This window comes from Malurus melanocephalus, unplaced genomic scaffold, assembly GCF_030028575.1.
Source record: "Malurus melanocephalus ecotype Western Australia unplaced genomic scaffold, MMel_1.1 scaffold_42, whole genome shotgun sequence".
Lineage (NCBI taxonomy): Eukaryota > Metazoa > Chordata > Aves > Passeriformes > Maluridae > Malurus > Malurus melanocephalus.
This window is the reverse complement of record NW_026623274.1, coordinates 2627396-2648731: the sequence shown is the minus strand read 5'-3', so window position 1 is coordinate 2648731 and position 21336 is coordinate 2627396. Positions and strand designations below refer to the sequence as shown.

Genomic DNA, 21336 nt, shown 5'->3' with positions numbered 1-21336 from the left:
TACAAGTGGCTGTGTGTCTGTCTGGGCATGCAAACTGGTAATTTCATGTCAACCACTGAAGACAGAACACAGATGGGACAGCACAAAAGCTACCAAAATTATGTTCAAAGAAACTGCCCTAATCCTTCTCAGATATACTTCGGGTCAAATCCAGCTGTAGGCAACACTAGGCCTTCTGCAAACTGCGTATGATCTTCATGTAGATGCACTAGCACAGGGCACAGCTAGTTCAGTGCAAGGCTGGTGCTGTTCAGTGAGTTTACAAGCTTAGCTAGGGAAGCCAAAGGGTTTGCAGTTTCCATAAAGCAAATTTTTTCACCCTTGCTCTTTCAGGTCTTAAAGATACACAAAAAAAAAAAAAAAAAAAAAAAAAAAAAAAAAACAAAAATCCAACCACAACAATAATAAAAAAAATGGAAAAAAACTTTCCTACATCAAAGCAGGAAAAATTACGGAATACAGTGGACTAATACCACCATTATTTATATGGATGAATTAAGACAATTCATAGCATTTGCCCTGTTTGCCTTGTTGATTAAGTATCTAACTTAGATTCCTATTGTTAACAAAATTGCAAGTCCTAAAATGTACAGGATGACAAGTATCCACCAAGGGTTAGTGCACCYAGCTGCACTGACCAAGCTGTTCAGTTTTTATGATTGCTCCAGTGGCAGATTTGTCAGAGAAACTACAGTTTCAATTTAAAAACAAAACATACAGATTTAACTGCGAACTGCAGCACAAAAAGCTAGAGAATAGGTAACTGTCAAAAAAACCCCAAAAAGCCRAAAACATTTTCACCAGTAAGATCTTTCAGAAGATCAGGATTTCAGCAAAGTGATACAGTCAATAAGTAAAAGAAGGAAACTATGCTAAAAAAAATCCAGAAACTAAACCAAACAGCTTTCCATAATTTTTGTGACCTTGCAGTAGATGACTTCTTGTTGCAGCCCACAATCAGAAACAGAAGTGACATATTTCCCACTTTTTTCCATTTTGGTCTGAAAAATGTAAATTGTARCAAATACTTTTAATAAAAGGAGAACCTGCAAAAATTGAGACACAATGCAACTAAATGCTWAGCTGTATTACAAAATGGGCTTTGCTCTGTAAAAGTGTTGTTTCAGCAAGAAAAAGAAAAGATAATAAGACATTTATTCTGGCTACTGGAAAATACAGATGTTAGTCCTAGATCATATCCTGTTAAAAACAAAAGCTGTGGGAGGGGAAAAAACTTTTAAAAAGTATTGGAGTCACAACAGCTTTTTCACAGAGACAGAGAGAAGCAACTTGAATATAAATAAGTGTCCAAAATAGGTCAGCACTCTTTTCTTGGCCACTGAAGTCTGATACTTTTCACTTGAGGTTATCCTGGACGGTGGTGGCACACACACTGCAGGAACAGAGGCTGAGGCCAGAGACGGCTCCGAGCTTGGTGGGAGTAGCAGTGCCCCTGCACAGCCCCGCAGTGAGCACTGCCTGAGCACTGCCAGGCATCACCAGAGCCCACAAGCTTTGTGGCAGTACCTGCATTCCCCTGCCTGTATTTGTTTCCAACCCAACCCCACTACCCTCCGGGAGGGTTTTGAAATGCACCGTGTCCACAGTTTTGACCTCATCAAGCAAGAAGTGTGGTAAGAGATGGGGTTTTCTGCAGCCCCTACAAAGACCCACCAGCTCCTGGCAGACAGCCCCAAGCATCCCAGCCACTGCCTGGCAAGAAGCAGCTCTCTGGGCCAGGAGAGGACTGGRCCCTGCACCACCCAGCTGTGGCGTGTGGGCAAAGCACTGCCTTCCCACCAAAGGTTACAGTCCCTTAAAMCAATGCAGAAACAAGTTTTAGACCCAAAAATCAGGCCATGAGGTGCAGAGCATGCACTTCAGCTGTTCTGCCACTGTTTCCATGGGGGAGGCTGGTAGGAGCATCAGGCTGCAGGASAGACACAGGTTCTCTCTCCCTCTTTAAGGAAAAAAAACGAACAAGTTATTTCTACAGCACCAAGAGGCAAGCCTGCSAGTCCAGCCTCGGCAGCATTCCTGTCTAGCTCGGCTTGTTTACCACCAATAAAAAGCCCATTAGTTGCACAATGCGCCTGTTAAAAATAACTCAAAAAAATCATCACTGGCAAATTAGTAAGACATCAGGACACACAGACACCTCAGCATGGTGTTATGGAAACCACAGAGGAGTCAGACTTCCCTCAGGAGCTTTTCCCAAGGAAGACAATTCCAAAGATTTCTCTGCCATTGAGTGGGTCCATCCAACTTTGAAGGGCTCAGGACTAAAATGCAGCAGTCACCCAGTCACCCGAGCAAGGGTTTGCAATCTAGTGACTTCCAGAAAGAGTAMATTTACCAGGCTCAGATGCTGCCAGTTTGTGCCAATGAGAGCACAAGGTCTCCTTCACACAGRGGCAACCAGCAGAGAAGGCTGCAATGGCCTGAGGCATCCCCAAAACTTCACCCACCGACCAGGGTCTGATCCAGCAGCAGCAACAGCCGCTGACTCAGCACACTCMCCTCCCCAGACATCAAGAACCCTCCTTTAAAAGCATTGCTGATGTAAAGGCAAAAGGAGGGATGGGGTGAATCAGCTGCCCTCCTTTAAGAACTGGTCACGCAACTGCTAAATGAAAAATAACCAGCTCCCAGCCAAGTCCCTGACCATTCTGTGTCCCAAACATGAAATCTATCCTTGCTACCTGCAATGCACACCACTGTGCTAAGCCCACAGCAGCATAGCTCATACCTTGCAGACAGGGCTTACAGTGCCTCTTCTGACCATTGCCTCCAAATCTGTGCAATTCAGGGGTCRCTCCAAAGTTAACCCCAGGGTTCAGGGAGTAGAAGAGAGGAGGCCTGCCTGGCTTCTCACATGCCTCCTCAACCACCCAAATGCCAGGACACAAGKGGAAAGGTAGAGCAAGTTCAGGAAGGTACTGCCCTGTGGATTTTAGGCAGATGAGCTAAGGATTTTTACAGAGAGAGCTGAGAGCTGTCTCTCTCAGCAAACTCCTCTAGATGCTGAGCAATCCCAGGAGCTGCTTTAAACTCCAGCTTAACACTGCTTTTCCTCTTGAGTCCAGACAATCTAGGTGAAGGCTGCTCCAGGGGAACAGCCCAAATCCATAATATCGCCACCAGCCTCACCATTAACTAGCTAGGGAAGACCTGAAGGCACCACTTTGCAAGGATGCAAYCTGATTTCCTGTCTCTCCACAAAACAGTAGGGTGTCTGTAACTCCTCTACAATTCCTGCCTTTCCTCCATGSGAGCATTTGCATGAGCCCAGCCATCCCTTTCCTCAGCCCTTCAAGAAGCAGCTCCTTTGGGAGCATGCCAAATGCCACGCAGTCGAGGACACTGCATTTATGAAACAAGATAAGGATTCCCTTCTGCTGACAAGGGGTTAAGAGGGGATTTCAAGAACAGCTGCAAATTTCCAAAGTGGTGATTTACCTTTTCACAAGAGGAAACTTTCTCTTCCCATGCTCACAAAAGAGAGAATGTATTTTTCAAATAATGCACTCAATCCTCCAGATTTGTATRAATGAAAACGGGGTCACACAAACAGATGAACAAGCACTGAGCTAAAGCCTGGATGAAAGTATAATCTCTGGATATCAGAAACAAAAACATCCAACAGCACAGAGGCTCCCCAATATCTRCATTACCTATGTGACAAACAATTCTACAGATCCCTGAACATCAAAAATTCCCAGGCAAGACCCAAATGTCACATCAGAAACTCACCATCTCCAGACTTGAGGACAACAGCTAAGTGACTTCAGGAGAACAGCTCACAGTGACATTCAGGAGAAGAGCTCATGTCAGCTCAGGAAGGAGAAACAGCCAACCAAACTCCCTCCCACCTAACATATAAATTCAATTGAAACTTGATGAAAACAGCAGAGGACAMATAATTACAACTAAATTAGTACCCAGTGTTTTGGCTGAGATGATAAAGATGCTCAGTGATCACTTGTAATCACCTCCATCTGGATACGGGTGAGAACCACACCCCTCTCAGGGTCTGACACCTGCATTATKATTTTAAAGATGTACTCAGGAACAGCTTTCCTACTGCTAACAAGCCCCTTCCACAATGGCTAAACCAGTAATGCCRGCAAGGTTACAGTAAGAAAGAGCTTAACTTACTGAGGTTCCTGCCAGACACTTTTTTTAAACAAATAACAAAGGAGGATGGATGCTTAAAATCACACACAAATCACAATGGCCAGTAACCCACTCTGGGCTCATCCCTACTGCATCTAATGCATCCAAAACAATTTTGGAGGAGAGGGCAGGAGAGGTGACTCCACTCCAGCAGATCTCACACCAGATAAGAGTATCACATTGTCTGTGCCCTGGTGCTGCCAGGCAGCACGCCAGCACAAACAGCATGCAGGTGCTCCATGCTGCTTCAACAGCAGCACAACCACATCCTTGGGATGGATCCAGGCCATGGCCTGCCAGCTGAGCCACACACGAGCATCTCTGGTRCTCATGGCCATGGAAACTGAGCTTCGTTTTGCCCTTACTAGGCTGGTTTGGGGTGCAAGGCCAGCACTGGAGAGAGATAGGTGGGGGTGCAATCCCCAGGAGTCTGCAATAAAGGAGATCTGTGTGGCTGGCGAGTGTGAGGTCTCCTGGGAACAGCCCTTTTACTGGGCTCCAGATGCTGTGGAGTGATTGCTTATATGAAGGCGGGGGAGGCCTCTTTACTGTTTCTCATTTCCTCTTTTTTTGCTTCCCGCCCCCCCCATTTCCTGGTTTTGTTCAGAAGCACAAGAGAGTCATTCATCATTTTTCTTCTAGCACAAGGAGCGCTCTCACCTCCCCCTCACCCCTAAWTCCCTCCCCACCAGGAAAGGGCATGCGTTCTCCAGCCAAAAAGGCTCGCAGCAGGGAAGGCAAAGCTCCCCAGCTCCTGCAAGCAGCTCCGGCACAAAGGGCCACATTCTCAGCTGGGTTTGGTGGGTGCCAGCCCCCAAAGGGGGAAAGCCAGAACTCAGCAGCAGCAGAAATGCTAAGTCAGAGAACAGATATCAGCGGAGGAGGAGAGCAATTCGCACCGGCTGGAATTATGATGCAAAGCAGAGAGGAATTTGCATGTTGAGATGMCAGACAGCACCTCAGGTAACTGGAGAAAAAGAGCCAAGAGATAAAGGTCCCCATATGTCTCAGCCTACATGCCACAATGGTCACTAGACTCACCGAAACCTGGGAACACTTTCCTTGTGGACTTGACCCCCTCACCCTCTGAGAAGTGGATGGGCACTGGTCCAAGTGCAGTCCAGGCACTGGATKTGCACCACTCTACAAGACAGCAAGCCCCAGGTTTGGGATAGGCTTCCAGGAAAGCTTTGTTYGGTTTGCAGGAGGGGAGAAAGGGGGTGGCTATAGATACAGACCCGGAGGGTCAACASCACCCCAACGAAAATTTCATTGGAGGGCTTTRCTCTGAAGTCCAGTTTGGTTTTCARTCACACTGCTCTTTCCACAGCTTCTTGATGGCTTCTTAGCCCGCCTTGCCAGGATGAAAACATCCCAGTACAGCTGCAACAGAGAATACTCTCCAAAAGCCCTTGAGAAAGAGAGCAAGTAGGAAAACCACAAATTCTTGCACACGTTTTTATAAAGCAACTGTGCATTTTCATGAAAAGCAGGACAGTACAAACACCTGGGGTCTGTTCAGGGCTGTTTGGTTTGGCTGATAACCTGGAAAAAAGGAACTAAAACTGGACATATAGAAAACATTCCAGGTTTTGGTTTTGTTTGTGTTTAATCGCAGCACTAACAGCAATCAAGTCAAAAAGGCTGGCATACGGTCAAACCCAAGGGTTCTCTTTGGTCCTTTTAGAAGCAAAAGAAATAGAAGATTGTGGTCAGTTCTGAGGCCAGTTGGGTGGAGGGAGCCTGTGTGCCAGCAGCTCCACCAAGGAGGTACGTTTATGGCCCAATTTCAGCAAGAATTGGAAGAGCAATGACAACACAAGTTACCAAGAGTCTGGTCATCTGGGACTGAAGTCTTCCACACCCACTGAACCAGAGATCCTGCTGGCCCCTGCAGTTGCTGCTCAGGAGGTTCATCGAGCCCAGAGGGATCACTGTGCTCTTCCAGGCTCTCTCCCAAACACCACCAGCTGCTTATGCCAACTGAAATGTCAGCATTTTGCAAAACCCATGTGTTACAGTATGGGAGCCCAGACAGCCTGAGTTCACCTCTCACACAAGAGTTTGGGGTGACTTTTCACACATCCTGGGTCACTGGTGGCACATTCTTTGGCATTGCTTTTGAGAGTGCAGATATTCATTCCCTCTTCTTTCTTTAAAGATGCAGAAGTAGTGAACTTCTTTTGCTGCTGGTCTCCCTAAATAACTTTGCAAGCTTGTTTTGAAGTTCCTTTGTGCTCCCAAGGAGAAATGCCAATATTTCAAAGTTACCAGAATAAAACCTTAGATTTTACTTTCTTTTTTTTTTACATGGTTTGGCAGCCATACCGAAAGGATCAGTCCCAAGCAGGAACCAACATGTGGATTCCATCATACTCCAAAGCCAGAGTGTGTCACCTYCACAGCTCCCAGACATGCTTGCACAGAGCTCTGCCCTACCCTCCCACCCCGGCAGGAGAGCTCCTGACGGCTCCTCTCGCTGGATCAATGAATGGCAGGTTTCAGCAGGTCTTCACTGAGCCAGACAGGTCACAGTAATCCTGCTAGCACCCTGCTGAAAATATTCTAAATAAATATGAGACCAAGCATGGGGAGAGAAGATGAGGCTGACAAGCATGCAGCAAGAAGAATGAAAGAGGAAAAAAAAGCACAGCACTTTATAGCAGGAAAATAATAAACTTGTTGAACAAAAGAAAATGCAATGGGAAAAATGTACAGGGGCTCTAGGGGAAAAAAAAAGCAGCAAAGGAAGAAGGCAAGAGAGACTAGGATGAACATGCAGGTCTGAATGCACATGTTCAGCATGGGTATTATGATGCATATTTTCTTCTTGGTACTAAGGAGATCCCAGAGGGCCCATAAAAGCCTTTTGCAAGTCAAAGGACCAAGCTCTTGACTTCTCCCAGGTGGAGCAGCTGCTGAGTCATTCCTTACCCATCAGGCTCTCATCCCACAAAAATCCAGACTACTCCTATTGCAAAGAGTATTAAAAGAAATTTAAAAAAATCCCAGACAATTTTGCATTGGAGCCTTTTCAGTGTTTTCTCCACCCTGGCATCTTCAAACTAGGAAATACATGGCACCATCATTGTTTTTGTAGTGCTCATCACTGGAGCCACGAGGCAAGTTGTTCAGTCTGAGAAACTTACTGTCCTGAGGTACAGTCCCATTACTGAGTCTTCCAGGTCCAGAGGATAAGCACACCCAAGAACAACACACTCAGCTGTACCTGCCTCAGTTTCCTTGACTTCCAGGTGGAGCTTTTACTGTGTAGCAGAGGCCAAACAGCCAGTCTGTGCCTGGGGGCTGCAGAACCACAGTCGGGGAGGAATGAGATTAATTACATGAATAACAAAAAGCCGGATACCAGCCTCCAGCCCCCACCCCATACAGCTCAGCAGGATGCAGAGGGAAGCAAGCAGCTCAAAACCCAGAAGAGCTCCCAAATGAGGCCAGTCTTATCCTATTCCAGCTACAGACCTCCATCTTGGCCTTCACAAGGGCCAAGAAAAGCCCTGCACATTTTCTTTAGAAAGGAGCACAACAGTGAAAAGCCCCTAGTAGTAGAGTTTTTCTTTCAGTCTGACCTGGACCGTCCTGTGCATCCGCCACGAGGGCACGGCCACCGGGAGCCAGCTCACCCGCTCGGGGAGGAGAAAGGGGAAGTTAATTTTCGCAGCCAAAAGAAAATAGGGAGTTCTTTTCAGATGGCAGGAATGTAACCGTGACATTTAGTCACTTGCTATTTCTGCTTCCCGGCTGTGTCTCTCCACAGGAAAGCCCCTAGACAGAAGCAYCCTCCAGGCAGCATTGCAACATACGTGTGCTCCAACTCTGGTGTTTAATCSCACTCCTGTGGTCCCCGCTTCAGGTCCTTGGGAAACTGGGGCAGTTTGGGGAGATTCAGTCTCRCTCACTCTGTACTTTGGCTGCCTTAAACAGATGTGTATGTCTGTCTGGGAAAAGGGCAAACGTGCAGACCTGGCCCAAGGCTGCTCAGGATCTGACCCCAGCTGAGAAGAGCAGAGCTCTCCACAACATGTCAGCCAGGACAGGATGGCAGCATTGCCCTGCATCAGCCCCTGTGCTGGGCTCACAGCAGAGGAGAACCAACAGCACCTCTGCAGCTATGCAATGCAGCCAGTGATCAGTCACAGTGGGGAAATCACATTTGCTCCAGGTTGAGCTGCRATGATGGGTGACCCTACCCAATGGCTTTGAAACATCCCCAGCCTAACTCCACCACGGGAGCAGTGTCTGATGTGCTCTCTCCTGGTCCCTGCCAGGCACTGTGCATGCTTCCACAGCTGGAGAAAGGAGAGCAGCCCAGCTGGGGTTACTCCAGTTCAAGGCAGGCTGCACACCTTGCACAAGCCCCAGGTACTGGCGTCAGGCAGTCAGCCCAGCCCAGGTCACACCACCAACACCGCTCAGCTTGCAATTTCAGGGAATTCCAAAGCTCAGCCCAGTCTGGCCGGGATTTCAGGGATTTCCAAAGCTCAGCCCAGTCTGTCCAGGATTTCAGGGATTTCCAAAGCTCAGCCCAGTGTGCCAGCTGCGGCTGCTCAGAGACATCTTCATCGCTGTTTGACTGCACCAACTGCAGTCTTGCATTGCAGGTGTGCCACACTACCTGAAGTCCCATCCATCCACAGCTATTTATTGGTCAAAATTTTGGTAACTCCCCCATCTGATGGGAGTCCACTGCTTCAGCAGCAGAGTTGCTAGAACTTAATGCACACTGCACAAAGGCTCTCAGGATGCGGTTTGTACGGCAGTGGGCATCCCCACRGTTGGGTGTGAACATTCTCACAGGAGCATTCACACACTCAACACTGAGCTTAATGTCAGTCTTGAACATGATGATGACAGAAGACAAGCAAGATGTGCAGTTTAACTGCCAAAAATGCCACTTCATCACAGGATGTCATTGAGTAGATATACAYTGTGCATTCAGCTGACTATCCACACATAGGCAGGGAAAAGCAAAAGAGAAGAACTGGAAAAAAAAAAAACCACAACAAAAAACAGACTCAGTTAAATATTTATGGGGGCCACTGCATTTCAATTGCAAGCAGTTTTTTAGGTCAGCTGAGACATTTTAGTTCTGCTAGGGCAGATCAGCTCCAGGGGACAGGATACTGCTGATGACAAGCCGAAGGCTCAACCCTCCCAGCACACCCCMTAACTAAGGATAAAAACAGATCTGGGCAGGGCTGTGCTTCCTCTGGGCACATCCCAAGTGATGGCACCTCCCTTCTCACCACAGCTGAAGCTTTAAGACAGTGTGTCTGATCACACAACAGTGATGTCTGATGCCCACAGATATCACTGTGGATTTGTTCACCTCCCCCAGCACATGAAGTTCCACTGCTGGAACTGAGGAGAGCATTCACCCAATAAAGAAGGTACCTCTGTGAGCAGCCAGCAGACCAGGCTGTGCTTTGGAAATCCCTGAAATCATGGACTGAGCAGTATCAGTGGTATGATGGGTTTCCATAGCACTGTTCCCACCTCACAAGTCTCACTCCCTACTCTTTTAGTAAGTTCCAAATTTGTGCACTGCTGGCTACCACTACGGCAGGGTTATGAATGCGACAGACATTTGGCCAGGTTCACCAACTGCCCTGTTTTATCTGCACYGCCCAGCACTTTCAGTGTGGTCTGAATTTGCACAGGTTAGTTTCAGTATGTGCAGGACCAGCCTGAAGGCCAGAWGTAAGGTAACAAATCCTTGAAACCAGCCTGATACAAAGAATAAACATAGAAACGGAGGAAAGCAACAACTGAAATACACAACAAACATTACTAGAAGAACAGAAGCTTTCCAACTACCTGAGATTAGAAGAATCTATGTCTGCATTTGCATTTCTTACTCCATACAGGGCACATTTCATTAATGCTGGAAATTCTGTGTTTCAATCCTTGTTAGTTTAGCTGGCCATTGTCCGGGATGAGRGTCACAATTCTCAAGAGCTCTCAGCAGCAACCAAAGCACTCAGTGCTGTGGGACATACAGGAACTTTACCACCTCACTGGTCAGCTTTCTCAAGTTGAACTCACTTCACCCCAAACAAGGGAAAAAAACAAGTCAAGCCGGGTCACTAAGGTGGGGCTGAGCAGAAAGGAGGGGTCAGACTCAAAATGAGAACCCCTGTCCAAACACAGGTATCTGAAGCAATGTTCATAAAGCAAACACTGGAATGACCAGCAAGCAGCACACCTGCCCTTATCCACAGGGCAAATCTCAAGACGACTTCTAAAAGGGATTAAAATAAAAGCACACTGAGTCCATGGACAAGATTTGCTTAAAAGCCATGTGAGAGGTAGTAAGTTTCTGCAGGCTGACCCCCCCACAAATGTAAGCAAGGTAAAGTTATCAGCTCCAGGCTCCCAAAATATTTACTCACTCTAACATTAACCTGACTACACTCAATCAAACCTTTCTGAAGTCCCATGCTACCATAACTCAAGTGCAAAGCACCCCCTCTCAAGGCTATTTCCAAGCACTTCACTACCCTACAAGCAAATAATGCTTGGTCCCTGCAAGGTGGGAAACCCATTCTAATGGGGAGAGGAGGCTGAAGATGTGCAGGCTTCACTGTGCAACATCCAAGAGTATGATCTGAACACTGCATCAAACTGAAACTGTGGGAGTAATTACAAAGCCCAGATGAACAGCCTAAGCTGAGCAGGGAATAAAAAGCTGAGAGAAGACTGGCTCATGGAGCAGGCTGGGGTGTTTAAGTGGCTGCAATTAATCTAAAACTCAGGTTTAGATCTCATCTGGCCAAAAGCCACAGCTTGGTAAGTACATCTGGTGGAGGATGTCAAGTATAMTCCGTCTTTTTCTTCACAAAGACTTGGAATACCAGTTCTTATTTTTAGTACTATTTCCATTTCTTCATGTAATGAGTTCAGTGTTTCAGGCAGCCCTGGAGGAGCAGGAAGGACAAGTCCCATAATAAAACTAATTAACTCATGTGGAATTTCTACCCATTATTGTGAAAGTGGACAAATTCCTTACTTCTGAAAAGCTGCCAAAGTGGCCATTAATCTGGCTGTGGTCACAAACAGGATTCCTGTGGCCTCCTGCAACACTCAACCGGCCCCCAGGACAGAGCCTGCAGAAACCAAAGTGGATGTTGTTATTTCCTCACACTGACTCCCACAGCCTGAGTTTTACTAGACAAGATAGTTGCTTCAGAGTGCTCCATGCCAAATTCCTCCCAGCACCCACAGACCAACCATGCCTCAGTAACGTGCAGAGAGGTCTAGACCTTCCTAGACCTCGGCAGTCAGCCCAAAACAGGGATTTGGGCTTTATTCAAGTTGTGTAGACCAATTCCTTTCCACCTGCCCAGTCTTGACCATGCTCTCAGTAACAGGTGCCCTGAAAGGAACAGAGTACCAAGTTTGTCGGAAGACACCAGAAGTTCTATTCCCATTACCCAGCTGGGTGTGTGAGGAAGTTGAGATTTACAGGTCCCATCTGCAGGGAGTGGGAAGGCAGGCTCCTCCACAGAGAAATTCCAGGCAAGAGTCTAATAAACCAAAATCCCTCAATAATGCACAAGAATTAATGGAATCTGCAAGTTCGGGGTGACGGGGTCTCTGGCATCTGGCAAGGAAAAAAACAGAAAATAAACTTATTTTAGTTACTAAAATCAACAACAACAGAATGACTCAGAATTCCCAGAGAGGGCCGACCTGTAAAAAGGCACCATTTCACCATAGTCTCACTTTTCTCTCCCAGTTCAAGAGTACTCTTAAAATTCAGTGATGGATTGGTAGGTTAGCCTCTAAATAGTACCTGTACTGCTGACCCAGCATCCTGTCCCGGGAATGGCAATATACCCTAAACACCACCAGAAWTCCAGATCTTCTGCTCCAAATGATCTCTGCAATGGACTGTCTGGAACAACCTGGATTTCTGCCTGAACAAAATCCTGCACTAGCTGTGGAAGCAGTCCTGTTCACTCACTATGGCCAAAGGAAGAGGAACCCTACCATGGCCAGCCCTTGCTCTAGGCCTCCTCATCCTAGTTTCTATCTTGGCAGAGTATTTGTTCATTCACACCACAGTCAGATCAAGATGGTGCAGCAGGGGTTTCCCTGCCACTCTATTTATCAAGTTCAAGTAATCTTCARACAAAAGCAAAGGGCCCTCTACACATAAAAGATCGTATCAAAATCATGGCCCTTAATTAGTGGTGGGTACTATGTTACAAAAAGAATGGCTGTTGGAGCCCCGTAGTTCAGAGAAAAGGCTCCAGAAAAGTAACACTGTCCTTGATCAGCTGGACTAAGATGCCTTTTCAGAGCCTGGGATGGAGCCTGGAACAGTTCTAACCTTCAGAAAGCAGTGTTAAGACTCATTAAAATGCCACCAGTCAGCCTTTTCCTCACACTAGTTTAGCTGCAAAGCTAGAAGAGCAAAGCAGCTMCTGAGGGAAGGATGGATTGCAGCACCCCTGAGCAGTGTCCCCAAGGAGCAAGATGTAATTCACCAATACAACCGGAATTTGTCTTTAGCACAGGCACTGCAGAGTGAGCAAGGAAGGCCAGGAGGAACTTAAAAACAGCCATAGCAAGTCCCAGGGCTGTTGGGCCAGTTTCACTGCGAACAAATACACCATGGTGGCTCCAACCTTCACGACCAACTCTGCCAGCAGTCAGGTCCCAGAGGACATAAATCAGACACCCTGGGGAGCCTTTGAGCCCACCATCCTGTATTATCCACAGCCTTGGTAGCCACAGTCACAGCCCTGGGCTCCAACAGCAGGATGGAGCCTCATGCCAGCCACCCATCCTGCTTCTCCTCATGCCACTCCCCTTCACTAAACCTGAATTTTCCTCCCCGTTTCTGCTTGGTTTTGAAGCGCCAGATGGAGGTGAGCTGCTCAGCCTCTGGAAGCAATGGGAGAGAAGCATTCCCCCCGGCTCAGCCTGCAGCCAAACAGCACACGGAGCACTGCAGACAAAACCTCCAGGCCCAAACAGAAAATTAGCCCCCGCAACCTTCCACAGACATAAAAATGCCAGATTCTGCCCACTTTCACTGGAGCAAAACATGGGAATTCTTAAATACAGGGCASTCCCTACTCTACAACAGTCTGGTCACACTAAGGATCCATACCTGATCTTTGGAGATACCAAGGAGATCTTAAAGGACACCCAAAACCACAAAAACCCTTTCAACAACTGACCAGTCACGTCAGCCTCAGCAGCRAACACTCTTGAAGACATTGATGTCAGATGCTCACCCTTTTCTAGTTAGAAAACAGCAGGAAAACACAAGGGAAGGTTTCAGACAATCTCACCAAGCCAAGAGAAATTCATCAGCTTGGACTAAGTCTTCTGCTACTAGCCAGGAAAGCAGAGAAAAGACTGGTCTTGCTGAAGTTTGGAAAGCAACATCATACAGGGAATTCTTGCTGTCTGGAGCAAAAACACTGGGCAAAGCTTCATGAATTTTCATGGTATTACAGAACTCTCCCACACATGCTGTCATGCAAGCGAGCGCAGTGCACTGTGTGTCAATGTTGTAGGCATCCTGCATCATCTGGCTACAAGCACAAGCTGCAAGGAGGTACAAGAACACTTCTCTAAAATTGCCTCCAGCCAGTAAGGTGTTGAAAATGTTATACATTTCAAGGGCAGAGCATTATAAATACCCTCATCCCACCTGAGCTGGTGTATCTGCAGAAAACGGTAGGAAAAAGCAGGGATTTCAATGCAGCCCAATTCCCACCAGTGCTTTGTGTCACTCTCAATYACAGTTCAGAATGAATACCAAGAAATTGTTCCTCGCAGCCGGCAGGATTAATGGGATCTTTGACTACAGTGAGCACCAGGCAGTGAACTTGTTCCCTTACCAGCCAAGAGGCACAGTGCAGCTTTCTTCAGAATAAAAGCTGCAATGTCAGAGGATAGTTCAAGTCTTATAAAAGTGACCTGATGCCTCCCAGTATTTCAGTTCATGAGAAAGGCACGTGATTACTGCTCCTTTCCTTTCTTAAACAATTTATTTCTACCATAAGCTGATGCAGCAAGAGACTTCATCTTCCCACTGGTTATCTCACTAAATRACATGTCTGGCAAAACACTGAGCAAGAATCAATCAATAATGCAATTACAAAGAGCTGTCAAATGCTGGGCTGCAGCAAAGCTCCAATAACTGAGCACTAACCCCTTTCTCCTCAGCCTTTGCCTAAGATAGCTGCCACATCACGTATTCTCGTAATTAGGTGTCAACTTGACGTTTAATGAGGTCACGCTTGGCAAGTTTGTGAATGAGAAACACCTTCCAGCTTGCTGGCAGTGACTGCTGAAAGTAGGCAGAGATGGTTCAGTCAGACTCAGTCTGCTGAAGGTAGTTTGTCTTTGCGGAAATAATAAGTCTTTGCAATCTGATATATTGGCAAGAATCTCATCCTTCCAGAAAAGTGAAGATTTGGTTGGGTTAACTCCTTATCATGGCTCTGGAGGGCCCAAACAAAGACCAAGATCTGAATGGCAGAGCATGAGAACGTGCACTGAGAGTGAGGGGCACAGCCTYCATGACATCAGCTCAGCAGAGTCATCTGCACAATATGTGAGGACAACCTGGAAGGATTTTTCTTTCTCTCACAAGTCCACAGCAGGACCACGCACCGTGGTGAGCATCCCAATCCCACAGCACGCTCAGAGCCCACAAGGCACCACACTGTTGCATTGGTGCACAAACATACCACAGCTCCCTCCCCCAGGAGCACATGGGGCACTAATGCAGGCCTAAGGACACACCTGCCCCTTCTGGAGGATGCAAATAGAGAGGACAAGCTGGAAAGCCAAGCACAATGTGTTCAGTATGTGCTGCTAAAGGACACTCATACAGGCAGATTCCAGTAGCACCTCCCCAAGGGAGAGCCAGGGTGAGGATGGGTGGAAGTGGTAAGCAATGACAATGGATTTGCTTCTCTCTAATACAGACACTTGATCACAGTTATGTATCTCACCCCAGTTCAAGCAAAGAAACAGGAACTGTTATGCCTGAAAACTCAGTACACCACCAAGCTCAGCCTTCCTTCTGTAACAGAAATGCTTTACATTCTACCTTGGCCATCCTCTTACTCTGTCTGCTTACAGCAAGAGATCCTCCCTGAAGGGATCAGAGCCCCAGCAGGGAAGGCAGATGTGACCATGCTCAGAAAGGCAGAATTTTCCAGTCCAAACAGAAGTGCAAAAAATCCAGAGGAAAACTACTGTTTCTCCTAGCACCTTAGCTCAGAACACATGACCAGGAAAAGCAGGTATAGGAATGCTGCTGGCTGCTGGGATGAAACCCTGCCCTCACAAATCCATTTGTGTTTGTGGCTAACAGCGACAGCTGCCCATTGGGCAGATAAATTAGACCCAGATGACACTGCAGCCAGGTCTAGTGCAGAGCCATACACAAAGATACCTCTCACATTCCAGCTTTCACTGTTTTGCCTCCTGAATTGTTTATCTCAGCTCAATTCCTGGATGTGGATAAAACAAACGACATGGACTTTCTCACAGATGGGGCTTCTTGCTGTTCCCTTGACAAATACCATACTCAGTCAGTATAAGCCTGAAATCCCGAGGAAAGGAAACAACTGCAAAGGGCAAGAAGGAAACAGATCATTTGCCAAGGGACAGCATGAAAACACATTTCTGCTTTGGGTCAGACCCTTGAAATCTTCCCAGGCTTCCCTCTCCCTCCAAACCATCGTTTTCACACCAGCATCACTCCCACCACAGCAAACTCCATGGGAACTGCAGCAAGAGGTACCTTTATTTTCAAGAAGCTGCTTCACAAAGGTRTTATTTATTGTCTTAATACTTAAAAGATGCCCAGGTTAGGTCTTGACCAGACACAGCTGCCACAGAGGAGCATGGAGACCTGGTCCACCTACTGGCAAAACCCCAGAGGCAGTGAGGTCAGATGAGCTGTGTGGTTTTCTCATTCACCTATCATCCCCACAGATGTTATTAATTGCATTTCACTTTTAATAATTTCTTCCAAGGCAAGAAGGTGTGCAGACATTCAGCTTATCCTGGGCAGAAGCCTCTAGTGGCCCTACACCCTCCTGTGGATGTGGTTCTGGTAGCTGGCTTCCCTGGTGTGTGGCAATGCCCAAGCTTGCACAAGCCAGGCTGAGCACCCAGTTGCCACACTCATAACTAACCTCCCTCCTGCTCATGGGCTTCCAGCACAGGGAGAAGGGGACACTCACACCCTGGCTCTCTTCTGTTCCTCACCCACGTTTTAGCAATGCAGTTCTTTCAGGACATCCACTGCTGCATTGGATCCGCCAGCYTGACTGACAGGGTCAGAAGTCGTGGGGGCAGGACAGATACACACATGCACATGCAGATCATRACGGATGCTTCATTTCCTTATAAAAGCAGGAGAAAAGCAGAAGTTTTCCTGGCAATTCAGTAGACATGAAAAATGCATTCATAGCATTACCAGCATGGTTTTCAAGTTGCTGTTAAAATTCCAGTTACATTATGCTACCTCCAACCTCAGAGCCTTCTGTGTTTTGGAGCAATACATTAGTGTCTTTTAGCAGCTGCCTGCCAAGGGGAAATGAAGGTTTTGACATCTGACCTGTAAGGAAGGATGTGTGGCATTTGGAGCTATCCAAATAAGGATTTTAGCTGGATGCTAAAACAAGCTGTGTTTTTAACAGGTAACTATTTTGACACTGTTTTTGAACTTATGGGAGTTCAAAGTGGAGTCCCTGGTCAGGTGAGTAAGGCAACCCCAGTCCTCCAAGTTCAAGTTTGCTTGGAGCCACATTCTTTGCATAGCTCTCCCTTTGGAAAAGTTRCTTAGCACTGGCATGGACTAAAAAAGTACATTTGTTTTAATAAATATGTGAGATTTCAAAGCAGGACTCATTGGCTAATAGTGGGTTCTGAGACATATCCCACCAAATTAGTTCAGGTATCTGAACAAAGAAATAATACTCCAAACACAGTTATACTGCACTGGCAAAGGGAAAAAATTCTCTTAATTGGTCAGCTTTGAACAGTGGCTCAAGAACCTTTTTTTCAGAGTGGAACAAGTTTTATTCCTGGGATCTTGTCTCTATTAGGAGAAAATATGTTCCTCAGCTATTCTCATAGCTTGGGCAAGACAAACTAGGACATTTGCTGACATCATTAAGATCTGCCCAGCTCCACCTTTTAGCATAAGTTCCCACCTCGGAGCAGCACTTGACACCCTGCTGGGCACCCTGCTGCACCTTGAGCCAGTTCAGCACAATGATCTGACACTTGTTTTGTGGGGCTGGCTTGCTGCAGCACAAGCTCCTAAAGCAGCCTACTCTGACATAAGGTGGGAGCTGAACCCAGCAGAAGGAAGGGGAAAGGACACAGGAGCTGAGAGCTGGACATCATCACACAAGCCCCCAATTCCAGTTCATCACGGCTAAAACACAAAGCTGCATCACCACCCTTTGGCTGAGATTGGAAGGGTTGAAAGACCACAGTGGTACCTAAAATGCCTCTCAAATCGCATTGTGTCTACAAGACCTATATGGCCTGTTTGAATAGAAGATGGATAAAGGGACTGGGCCTTCTTCTGCCAGGACACAGACTAACAGAATGAAAAGAATCCCTCACTCTGCTCCCTGTGTCCTGGAGGACCTTGGGCATATCATTTACTCCATCTGCTAAACAGCGTGATAATCTCGCTGAGGAGTTGAGAGAGTAAACACACTCCAGACCAACATGAGCTCAGCAAGCTCTGCACACACAGAAACAACCCTCTGTCCCCAGGTCAGGCAGTTCCAGTCAGCAGTATGGAGATTTGTTACACCATGACCTGAAACAAACTGCCAAAGAGGCACCAAAACTACCTGAAAGGCYCTGATCCCTGGACATGCTGAGCCTCTACCGCGCTACCACCACTGGTGAGAGCTGATGCACTCACCTCCCCAGGGATGGTASAAGTTCTCAGACTGATTTCCACAGACTGCTGCTGTTTTGTTCCAACATTCCCAACATCTCCAAAATACCCAAAGCCTCTTGTGCAATGAGCAACATCCCCTGCTTCTTAGCTACATGGTCGTTTATGTTACTTTCCGCCTACAACCATTTCAGGATTGGCTTTACAGACCTTAGTGGAAGACTAAACAATGTTGGAGCCATAGCAGGAGAATTTGCAGAGTTTTATTCCTTGTTTCATTTGGGCAATCTTTCTGCCTCTCATCAGGGACAAAAAAACTTGCCAACCTCTTAATTTAGGAATAGCACGAGCTCTGCATTCCAGTCCTGAATCAGCCAAAGGAGCCTTTTCAAGCTGGAAAAGGGAAAAAGGATAAATACCTTTAAGCACATTTAAAAAGGAAAAAAAAAAAAAAAGCACACCACAAAACCAACCACACCAAAAAAACCTCAACACCTGCTTTTTGCAGGCAAAAACTTGCTCTTGGGGCACTCTTGAAACTGGCTTAACCATCAGCATTTGAAAGCAAATTCCAGTCCCTGCTCTTTTGGGTGCCAGAGTGCTTTCCCTGTCACTGCTTAAAACGAAAAGCAAACCCAGCTCCCTCATATATGTTTAGCAAGCACAGTGCAGATGGGATCAAAGATGAGAGTCTGAAGAGTAGCAAATGAAGCTGGCAGATTCGGGTTTTGTTTTTGTTGTGGGTTCGGTTGTTTTGGTTTGGTTGAGATTTTTTTTTCCTAATGGCTACAACAACCTGTTAAAAGTTTTGTAATCTGAAGAGTGCAAACCCTTTTCTGGATGTCCAYGCTCCTCTGCCAAGACATGCTCAACTGTGAATATTCCAGCTGCATGTTTCACATCACGCTGGTTAAGGATGTGCCAGTATTTTTATTATTCACCCCCTATGGATATTACAGAGCACCAGATATAGTTTTCTTAAACTGTGCTATTTATGTCTGTGTGTCTTACACACAAGAGATACAGTCAAATAAATCACACTCATTTAAAGGAATAAAGATAATAAAAGTAAGCAAAATACTGAGTGAAGTTAACATAATTCTGATTAAAGTCCATGAAACAAAAAAAAAAGCACTAACTCAGAAAATCACCTCTCAGCCCATCACTACAATGCCCTCCACCCAGCCCAACTTTTTGTAAAAGCATAAGCCTGGAAATGAACACCAAATTCCTTAAATCTAAATAMCCTTGGCTTCTCCTGGAGAGTGCAAAATTCATTCCCTTGACATTCATATTCTGTAGTCACAGAAGATTTCACACTGATGTGTTCTCCAGAGTCTCAGCTCTCCAGAGCCCTTCACAGCTGGGCAAAGAAGCAGGGACAGGAGAGAGGATGGGAGTGGGGACAACAGCAGTCGTAAGCATGGCTGAGTGAAGCAGCAGCTTGAAATGTACAAAGTTCTCCCTGCTGCTGTTTTTTCTTCWCTCCTCTCTCTCCATCTCTCTTCATCAAGCGGGGCAGCGTGCACAGGTACCTGGAGAAGCATGCACAGGTACCTGGCTGCATTCCCATACTCACGGAGAAGGAAGCCAAGAGATATAGCCCGGTTCAGACTGCTTTTAAATAAAGCCTCAAAAGGGAACRGAGGGAATTCAAAGTCGTGCTGCTGAGCTAGTTATGCAAACAGGATCAGAGCCCCAGTCATAGCCAGGGGAGCAAAACCAGCAAGGCAGCARAAGTCAAGGAGGGGTGATTACAACGAAGAAAGTGCTGGTTTCTATTTCCAGAGCTGATTTGTCAATTTTCAACATCTCACGGAAAGGGAAGGAGCCTGCAGCTGATCGCAGGGGAGAGGAAGTATTAACAAAACCCAGCACTGCTGTATCGGCAACCCCAAGAGCGCTCCCTCCCACGGCAATCACAGCAACAGGTCAGGAGCCTGTTGGCGTCCCTGTCCCCGGGGCTGCACCCTCCGGAGACGCTCCTCTCCTCCTGCACCCAGAGCCCGGAGCAGAGGGGTCAGAGGGGGCCAGGACCCCCACGGGAGCTGCCAGAGGACACCCCATCTCCCAGGTGGGCTCTGCTGGAAGGGTGGCTATAGGGAACAGGTTCCTTACACAGGARGGCCCCCGTAGTGCCTCAGCCTCCCCCTTCTCACCAGGCAGCACATGGCTCTCCCACACCGCCTCTCCCCATATCTTTGGGGCATCCATCACCCTTCAGGGTGGTTGTAGTCCCCCGCCAAACACAAATCTGAACGTTCACTTCCCCCTGCTCCCCAAAGGACTCACCCCTCAGGTGCATCCCCCCAAACTTCATACTTATCTGATGGGTTCCCATGATGGGTTTTTTTCCCTRTAAGACCCCAACCTTCAGCCTGCCCCCTGGAGCAGCCCCTGCATTCCCCTCACCCATGCCAAGGAAACCTCTGGAACCCCCGAAAAAACTGTACTCCCAAATATCCCATTTTGTCCACCCCCGGGATGCGCTCATGCTTTATCCCCCGTCCTGCACCTCATTCCTTCCCTCTTTGTGCTTCCCTAGACTTACTCTCGCCCCTCTCCCGCAGGGATCCCCCTTGTCCACCCTCCCGTGGGGTCCCTCTGCCCCGGGAGGATCCCCCTGCGTTCACCCTTTAGGATTCCTTTGTCCCCTGGACGCTCCGGCTCCCCGGCGCTGCCCCGGCACATGTTGCCGAGTGCGCGGTGCCCAGCGCCCACCTGTCCCCAGTGCCCGGAATGCGGGGCACGACGCACTGTCCCCAGCGCCCGGTACCCGGGGAGCGGCGCACGATGCACCGTTCCCAGTGCCCGAAGCCCGGAGGGGGGGTCCCCAGCCCCTGGTCACCGGCGCCCGGGGCGCAGTGCCCGGTCCCCGGCGCGCCGCGCTGGGCGTTCGGTGCCCCGTCCCCGGTGCGCGGCTCCAGGCTCGCCGTGCCGGACCGGCGGAGGCCGGGGCCGGGCGCTGCTCACCTGCGGGGCGCTCGGCGCTGGCGCCGTACTCGGCCGTGTCGCGGCGGCGGGCGCAGGTGCCCTGTCCCTGCACCAGGGCTTGCAGGGGCAGCTCGGCGCCGGGATCGGGGTAGCAGCGCAARCCGGCGGCGCAGCGCGGCGTGTAGACACCGCACGCCTCGGCCTCCAGGCGGGCGCACACCGGGCAGCAGCCGCAGCCCGGCTCCCGCACCAGCTCGGGGCAGGGCGGGCGGGCGGCCGGGGGGCAGGCGGCCAGGCGCTCC

At 48.0% G+C, this 21336-nt stretch overlaps 1 protein-coding gene across 1 annotated transcript in view; it reads right to left on the bottom strand.

The window, feature by feature from the left end:
- The window catches only part of IGFBP2 (insulin like growth factor binding protein 2), a 55161-nt gene that overhangs the window by 32825 nt on the left and 1000 nt on the right, over window positions 1-21336 (bottom strand). The window contains exon 2 of the mRNA XM_057364810.1: window positions 21074-21332. Coding sequence (XP_057220793.1) covers window positions 21074-21332 — 259 coding nt within the window. The remainder of the gene's footprint in view (window positions 1-21073; window positions 21333-21336) is intronic.